The following is an 8,798-nucleotide window of genomic DNA, read 5'->3' on the forward strand; positions in this document are numbered from 1 at the left end:
CGGCGAGATAATTCATCTCTTCTCGAGAATATGTCTGTAGCGATTTCCGATGCTTTCTCCTTGGCGCGGGAATCTCACGAAGCAAGCATGATGGGCTGACTTAGCAGACAATGCATTGTCAAGTCGAAGGCATCATAAGACAAAGGTGTCCTCGAACTATAATCAACCGATTAGACAGTGCAAGCACGTCGAGATTGTACTTTTGTACTTACGAGAGGCTTTTACGATGATACAGTGCACAGTATCGTCCTGGCCGTCAACTAAATCAAATCTACGCTTATTACTGACTCACCTTGAAATTACAAGCACACACCAAGCACATTTGATCGACTATCGATCCCACAGACTGCGCAACTGTGCAGACAGGTCAGTAACAAGTCCTGCGCGGAAAACCAGCAGAAAATCTTAAGAATTTCCAGCCCTACAACGACTGCCGTAAGCGATGGCACGGTAGATTATAAGATCATGCCTCCCAAATCTCGTAAAGGGCAGTGTTTGAAGCAAATATCCAAACTTCAATGTAGCACATACTTACATAGATAGGCTACGGAGTTTGATTACACAGAAAATCATGTGTCTCTTCGCATTGATGGGCGAGCTTGGGCCCAAAGGCACTAAGGTGGTTCTGGTCAGAAGGAAGGCGAGAACGAGCACTGCATTGCTTAAATCCAAGGCTACTGCGCGCTTGCGCATGCTCAGGCGCCCAGCAAACCTTGTACGAGGAATTGCCATGGCAGCGGAGAGACAGCTGCTTATCGAATTAGCTTTTCATGCGGCCGAGGTGACACCGTCGGCTGCGATACGGAAGAGCGGCAGTATTCAATCAGACCCGACAGGGCGAGGGTGCCTGATGAGGGCGGGAACAGCGGCCTCGACTCGCGAGGACGGGACGGTTGCGGGCATTGGAGCGAGAACGGTGACGACACGCAGCGCGACCAAGCCTGGTTGGGCGCTAGCGCGACATCGCCGATGCCCAGCGTTTGGCGGGGCAGCGACAGTGACGGCGGCGGCTCGCGGCAGAAAAATACAAACATCTGCTGATTGCGCTGTACTTCCTCTTCTCCTCCACACTTCTCACCATTCTCCCCAGACTTCTTCGTCGCACCTGCTTCCGCCCTTTCGCCCGGCCCTCGCGCATCCATCCTTTTCACCAATACCCCCGCGCCTTCACCCCACCCGCAAAAATGAGCGAGATCACCCACCCCACCATCAAGGGTACCTCGTCCTCCCCAGCCTTCAATTGCGCTTCAATTGACAACCTCTGCAGATGGCTGGTTCCGTGAGATCTCCGACATGTGGCCCGGCCAGGCCATGACCCTCAAGGTCAACCAGGTCCTCCACCACGAGAAGAGCAAGTACCAGGACGTGCTCATCTTCGAGTCCTCCGACTACGGCACCGTCCTCGTCCTCGACAACGTTATCCAGTGCACCGAGCGCGACGAGTTCTCTTACCAGGAGATGATCACTCACCTGGCCATGAACTCGCACCCCAACCCCAAGAAGGTGCTTGTCATTGGCGGCGGTGACGGTGGTGTTCTCCGCGAGGTTGTCAAGCACGACTGCGTCGAGGAGGCCATCCTGTGCGACATTGACGAGGCTGTCATCCGCCTCTCCAAGAAGTACCTGCCCGGCATGAGCGTCGGCTTCCAGCACCCCGCCGTCCAGACCATCGTCGGCGACGGCTTCAAGTTCTTGGCCGACCGCCAGAACGAGTTCGATGTCATTATCACCGACTCCTCCGACCCCGAGGGCCCTGCCGAGTCCCTCTTCCAGAAGTCCTACTTTGAGCTGCTCAACGGCGCCCTGCGCGAGGGTGGTGTCATCACCACGCAAGGTTGTAAGCCCCCACCTCCCCTGCAACTTCACAATTTCATTTAAACGAAAGAAAAATCACCCGTCAATTGCAAGGAAATAGTCGGCTAACCAATTCTTTTTCCCCGCACGCAGCCGAGAACCAGTGGCTCCACATGCCCCTCATCGCCAAGCTCATGAAGGACTGCAAGGAGGTCTTCCCCACCGTCGAGTACGCCTACACCACCATCCCCACCTACCCCTCGGGCCAGATCGGCTTCATGGTCTGCTGCAAGGACGCCAACCGCGACGTCAAGAAGCCCGTCCGCTCCTGGTCCACCGAGGAGGAGGAGAAGCTGTGCAAGTACTACAGCAAGGAAATCCACGAGGCTTCCTTCGTTCTGCCCAACTTTGCTCGCAAGGCTCTGAGGCAATAGATGATTTACATCAAAAAGGAGGGTTGGGAGGGGCGTATTGCTCCCGAGTGAGCGCAAATTTCGTTATTAGACGGTATCGGACATGCAGATACCTGGGTAAAAAAGCAATGGATGATTTACGGCCAGTCTGGATCGATGATATCATTGGTGATCAAAGCGCAGAAATACTTCAAGCACGCCCTGGCGACATCAATTAAACATTTCACGAGTCAGTCGTATACGAGCTATGCCCAACCTTTCGTCTAACATGCAAGCGTCTCTTCTCAGACGCCCGATTTCCTCATTTGACCAGCACTTCAACTCACCTTGGTAATAAGCACCCTTGCCGTTATTCTCAATCATGCATAACACATGATATGGTTGCCACAAACAATCTGCTTCCCCGCTGTAAGTGGGTCCAATCCGCCATGTTCCTGGACACTTCCACCACACTACTCCACATTCGAGCTCGCCGGCATTAAAGTGGGCGGAAGGAATCTGATCTTTTCAGAGCTACTGATCACACCATATGATAATCACATGCAGAGGTGAACCCAATGTCTGGGTGCATTTGTTCATTTTTGAAACTCACACATCTACGTCCAGATATCTTCTTCAACTATCCATGGAAATAGAATGAAAAGCCATTCGTGGGTACAGCGGACTCGATCTTTTGCAGCTGACCGCATGGCACCGTCTCCGATAGCCTGGACTGACCTTTCACCCGGTCGGAAAGCCGTGTGCTCATCTTCCCATCCTCGTCACTATTCCCGTATCACAGGGGCCAACACTTCGCTGGAGTTAATTATTTCGTTTGCGGCTGTTGTCATCAGTGCGACCATGCGCTCCTTTCAAGTCGTCCGAGATCCTAAACTAGAGCTACACTGCTCATGAGAGGGTGGTGAGTACGTGAGAACCCCCACGAAATGACCACAACCCAAGTCTTCCCGCTTGCGGATTGGCGATAGACGTGTCGTTGCGGCTCAATCTCTCCATCCGTGTCAATTTCCATTTCCAGACACAATATCGTCATCTCGGCCAGTGTTCTTAGTAAAGCGAGTCTGTGGCGATTGGTATATGTGAGACTCCACGATGTCGCAAAACTTCGATCAGAAGGAAGCTTGTATCCGGGATGATCGCTCATCGCTAACGAATCCCACAAGTCTCGGTGCACACTCCTACTTCTGATCGTTCACCAACTCATCAAAGGCAGTCATCGTTGACTCGAGATCTCCAGCCGGGTGGTCTGTTTCCTCTTTCGGCTCCTTGGGTTGCTTCTCTGGGCGATCCGCTCCAGCCGCTTGCTTCTGCCTACGCTTCTTCTCTCGTACCTTGTGGCCGCGACTCTGCACATGCTTGTTCCAGTCACTCTCCGTGACAGCCACAGTGTTGCACGTCTCGCAGGTTCTCCTCTGCCACATATCCCTGCGTTCGCTGAGGTCATATTCGCGTTTCGGCGTCAACATCTCGGCCGCGGCTTCCGATATGCTCTGCGGCTCTGGAAGCGACTCGCCGTCCAGGAACTTCGTGGCCAGATCAAGCGCCGGTACTTCGACAGTCTCCTGCCATCGAGACAGATCCGAGCCGTCGAGCAGGTACAAGCTCTTCATCGCATTTGCGTTAGCAAGAGCATTCATCAGCTTGATGCGTATCCACCGGATTTGCCTCTTAGCGTACTGGCGAGTCCCAGCTTGGACCTGCTCAATTGCTTGCGTTTTGAGCTTCGCCAGCTCTTTGTCGTCTGCGGGTCCGGCAGTGAGAGCACGCTGGTAGGCTTCGAACTCTTTGTACCCAATCGAAACCCATATGCCACGGGTTCGATCAACGGGATGGCCCTCCGACTCACGTTGCTGCAGGAATCGATCAAGCTCGTCCACTTCGGACAGCAGCCCATTCGCTAACATCTTCTCCACACGGGCATCCAGCCGGGAACGGAGAGGCTCGTTCGCGGCGTGCACCCAGAAAAGCAAGGCCGGGAACCTTTGCGTTCCGGAGGCCGCTCCTTCCTCCGTGCCGTCGGCAGGTTGCTTCCGCAAGCTTTGCTGTTCCTCGTAGAGTTGCGACGCTGGTTTACCGGTCTTCAACCAAATCTCTAGGGAGCGCTGGATCTTGCGGCGGTCGTTGGGGTGCCAGCGGTCTGCCATGACCGGGTCGACTTCTCGGAGTTTAGCCAGAATCACCTCGGTGGGCTCGTCCAGGATTGGATATTTCTCGCTGTCTCCGTCCTCCGGCTTGGGCTCTTCTGGTTGCTGGGCGCCGTCGGCAAGACTCTCCTTGAACAGCAAAGACTGGATGTAGTAGTGAGTACCGCCGACAATGATGGGCAGCTTTCCACGAGAATGGATGTCATCAACTACGGTCAGAGCTCTTTTGACGAATTCAGTGACAGTCCAGGTATCCTCAGAATGGGTGATGGTGCCAAGCAAATGGTGTGGCACAGCTTTCATTTCTTCCTGGGTGATCTTATTGGTGATGACGGGCAAGCCTTCGTAAAGTTGCATGGCATCGCTATTGATAATTTCGCCATTGAAGCGGCAGGCCAGCTCAACAGCAAGCTACACGGCGCAGTCAGACAAAAGCGACTGGACTAGAAAATGCATGGTCCTACCTGAGACTTGCCCGTGCCCGTAGCGCCGATGACGGCTATGACAGGCTTCTGAGGCTGACAACGGGCCATGGTGTTGATGCCTCTCCACAAAATTCCGGTGGCTCTCAGCATGCATACAGAAGCGGAGTAGTCGTTCGTCGGAGTTGCCCGCCTTTGTAGAGCTGAGAGGAATCTTTCTTTCGGCTGCGAAAAGTGCTGGCCGGTAGGCGCCAATCCACTCCAGTGCTAGGCTGTCGGATTTGCGTGCTGGTAGCGGTCGGCGCCGCGCGACCGACATCATCCCGCCATCCTTTGGTGAAATACGGTGCCGCGCCCCCGCCATGTAGCTTTCTTTCACAGTCATTCCTTCTTTCCACTCCACCCAATTTTTTTACTTTCACAATGTCCGGCTCCAGCTCGAAGGCCAATGGCATCGCCCCGTCAATCGGCGTCAAGAATCTCAATTACAAATTCCCCGACGGCAGCAGCGGCTTGCGGGATGTCATCCTCGATCTCCCGCCGGGAAGCCGCACGCTGTTGATCGGAGGTGAGTCACCTTGGCCATACAGACCGCTCAATTTCTCCACCAAAAAAAAGACAAATTTGCTAACGCGCTTCTGCCTGGAATACAGCAAATGGCGCCGGCAAGACGACCCTCCTCCGCCTCCTCTCAGGCAAGCGCATGGCGCCGGCCAACACGGTCTCGATCGCCGGGGTGGACCCGTTCTCGCATGGCCTCGAGGGCGTGACATACCTGGGGCTGGAGTGGGTGCTGAACCCGATCGTGCGGACCGACATCGACGTGCCGACGCTGCTGTCGTCGGTGGGCGGCGACGTGTACCACGAGCGGCGCGACGAGCTGGTGCGCATCCTCGACATCGACCTGCGCTGGCGCATGCACGCCGTCAGCGACGGCGAGCGCCGCCGCGTGCAGCTGGCCATGGGCCTGCTGCGGCCCTGGAGCATCCTGCTGCTCGACGAAATCACCGTCGACCTCGACCTGCTGTCGCGCAGCAACTTCCTGCAGTTCCTCAAGCGCGAGACCGAGACGCGCCCCTGCACCATCGTCTACGCCACCCACATCCTCGACAACCTGGCCGACTGGCCGTCGCACCTCGTGCACATGAGTCTGGGCAGGGTCAAGAAGTGGGGCAGCATTGAGGAATACTATGTCACGCAACCGGGAGCCCCGCACTCAGGCAACAGCCAGCTCGGCGAGATTGTGCTGAAGTGGCTGCAGGAGGATCTCGACGAGAGGGGCCCACGCAATGGCCAGGCCTCCGAAGGGAAGACGTACCCGTCTCTTGAGGGCAAGGGCGGCTACGGCCTGGAGAAGAAGGCTTGATCGCCATGACACAATTTTCTTATGAGTGGTTTCTGTTTTTGGGATTGGGATAGAGGAAGAATAAGGCCGGACTTCAACACGGCCAGGCTTCAACGCCGTTTAGCATATTTGCATTGGGATCGGAGTTTGCTTCCACAGCGGGATACCACGGGTTTCGACTTTAACACGAGACGACATCGTCCAATACATTGATTTACGCTGCAGCGTTGCAGCAGCCCTCGAAGAATCCTTCGCCGCTCGTATAAAGTTCTGCATCCGTGCGGCATCGTTAACGGCGCTAAATTAGATCGATGACGACGAGCCAGTACCTGGGCTTCGCCAGGCAAAAAGCGGGCAAAAATGTCGACCTCGAGCGTCTTTCGCCCCCATATCACGACACCCAAGAAGCAAAAAGAGAATGTTGCCACGGATGCGGTTCGAACGCATGCACATTTCTGTAGCAGAGTATAAGAGAGGCTCCTGAGAAGCCCAGATTGACTTAAATCTGCCGCCTTAACCACTCGGCCACCGTGGCGTTTTGAAGCTGAAAATGCGCCCTTCTTCACTTATGGAGGTCGTCTCGGCCAAGAGCTGATCCCTGAAAACCACCGCACCTCCTCCCGGTGTCCTAATTGGTAGTCAACGCGAGGTAGCGTTGATCTGAAACACCAGATACACCGAGCGTGGACGGCATATCGCGTAGAAGGACGATTGCAAGAGGAGGTTTTGTGTGAAAGAGGCAGGGATCGGACTAGGAGACGAAGCGAGGAAAATAGAAAATTTCGGGCAAGGGTAATAAGCGTCGGCCTACACGTGATTTCCGCTCCGCCCGTCCGCGCCGGTCCAAACCTTAAACACTTCCATCGTCAACTGCGTGAAGAAATGCCGAAAAAGATGCACGTTCTGCTTCGATCTTGACGTGCGGTGAGGGGAGCGGTGTTCGTGAGCCCTTTGACTTTACCCAAGCGAGCATCCGCTGCGGGGATCAGACGCGTCGCGTACACCGACTGCAGCAGCAATCCTCCGCTCCACACTTGCACTGTCAGGCAACAACCACCACGCCTTAAGCAAGCTCGTAAGCTTAACTTAGCGCACCTTGCAACCTGCGCATGATTCGCCAATTGATGCGCTGTGCAGTAGCGTCGTTTCACCGGCCAGTGAGGCAGTGAGGCCGTACTCCACACGCGTTTGTGAGTGTGGCGGAGTCATCGCTCGTCCCACACCTGATGCACCAATCCCTCTCCTGGCATTGTAGCCCCCAACTCTAGACCGGCTTTGTCCGTGAGTAGCACCGAGCTGAATGGTTAAAGCTGAGCTGAGAGCTACTGCTTCCACAGACCCATCTTTCTCCTCTTCCTCCTCTCCACCATTCGCCAGCAATACGTTACTCTCAAGACTCAACCAAAGACTGCGAACAACATCCGCCCATGCCCATTGGGGGCACAAACCACCACGAACATCTTCCTACCTCTCCCATCTCACACACCTCCTCCATCCTGGTACTTCACACTCTCGGCCAGAACAACCACACCTTCCACCATGCTCCCATCTAGACTCTGGGACCCAGACCTCCTGAATGCTGGAGAGACTAGTAGTTGGCGAATTAGAAGCGGCTGCCGCGGTGGGTTGAGACAAAGCTCGCCCCATCGGGGTGCCGTCTCCACGCCCTGCGTCGGCCGCTGCGGCCACCGCTACGAATCTACGAAAATCCATTCTTCTCCATTTAATAAATACCTTGACGGTGTTGCATTCCACGACGACGACGAAGAAGCCGCCTCCGATGACGCCGCCAGTGTTGTCTCGATGATGATGATGGAAGAAGATGATGTCGATTGGAACAAGTCTTCCGCTGCCGATTGCTGCTACGCCTCTCCTGATTCTTCCTCCTCCACCTGCATCGCTATCAGTGCTATTCCCAACGCTCGCCCTACTACCGGCACATTCCCCTCCGGCACGAAGCGATGCAGCACTGGATCAGGATGAAGGAGACTCGCCAGTTTGGGCCTGGCCATGACCGTCACAAGCGGTCTGGCGCTGCTGTTGCCGACAAAGCGACACACAGCAGCCGGAGCCATGCGGAATTACTATTACAATCAAAGGACTTAAACAATTCTGACAATGGGAAAGAGAGTATGTGGGAAGAAGGGACGAGATATGGGGACATTGAGGAGATGTGGGGGGAAAGAGGAAAGGAGAAAGAGAGAAAAGAAGTCAATCTCCAGTGAAGAGGAGGACTTTCGTTCTGCACCGACGTCGATCAACTGGGAAAAGCCGCAGATCTGGCTTTTTTCCCCCATCCATCGAGTCGAGGAACATGGCGCTGAGGAGGAGGAGGGCTCGGCGAGGGGATTTGAGGCTTTCCCCTCGCCTGGTCGTTGTTGTTGGAATACACACACAAACACCACCGCCGCAGCCGGATCACCATTGCCAATCACCTCATTGCAACCGAAAGGTTGCTTGAGGACGGCTCGCCGCGCTTGCTCTGATTCTACCTTTCTTCACCACCCCTTGCAGCTGGCTAATGGGGGAGCGGACAGAAAAAAAAAAGCAAAAGAACGAAAAAACAACCTTGATTATCCTTCTCAGGATTAGGTTTTAGGGGAGTACCTCGGATTCTTTGATGTCTTTTGGCGCTGCGCTACGGTTTAGCTTTTCTCACCTTCTACGCAGTTTTCTACCG

At 54.9% G+C, this 8,798-nt stretch overlaps 3 protein-coding genes across 3 annotated transcripts; 2 read left to right on the top strand and 1 right to left on the bottom strand.

The window, feature by feature from the left end:
• Window positions 1–1,184: 1,184 nt before the first annotated feature.
• Window positions 1,185–2,228, top strand: LTHEOB_1066 (Spermidine synthase protein; the record flags this gene model as incomplete). The annotated part of the gene is made up of 3 exons (XM_035507329.1): window positions 1,185–1,215; window positions 1,268–1,837; window positions 1,948–2,228. The coding sequence occupies 3 exons, from the start codon at window positions 1,185–1,187 to the stop codon at window positions 2,226–2,228; spliced, it is 882 nt and encodes a 293-aa protein (XP_035367413.1).
• A 1,157-nt stretch (window positions 2,229–3,385) lies between these two features.
• LTHEOB_1067 (tRNA isopentenyltransferase) lies at window positions 3,386–4,884 on the bottom strand (the record flags this gene model as incomplete). Its single annotated transcript, XM_035507340.1, has 2 exons — window positions 3,386–4,762; window positions 4,816–4,884. 2 exons carry the CDS (start codon window positions 4,882–4,884, stop codon window positions 3,386–3,388), a joined length of 1,446 nt encoding a protein of 481 aa, XP_035367414.1.
• A 312-nt stretch (window positions 4,885–5,196) lies between these two features.
• LTHEOB_1068 (ABC protein) lies at window positions 5,197–6,139 on the top strand (the record flags this gene model as incomplete). The annotated part of the gene is made up of 2 exons (XM_035507351.1): window positions 5,197–5,341; window positions 5,427–6,139. 2 exons carry the CDS (start codon window positions 5,197–5,199, stop codon window positions 6,137–6,139), a joined length of 858 nt encoding a protein of 285 aa, XP_035367415.1.
• Window positions 6,140–8,798: the final 2,659 nt, after the last annotated feature.

This window comes from Lasiodiplodia theobromae, assembly GCF_012971845.1.
Source record: "Lasiodiplodia theobromae strain AM2As chromosome Unknown scaffold_3, whole genome shotgun sequence".
NCBI lineage: Eukaryota > Fungi > Ascomycota > Dothideomycetes > Botryosphaeriales > Botryosphaeriaceae > Lasiodiplodia > Lasiodiplodia theobromae.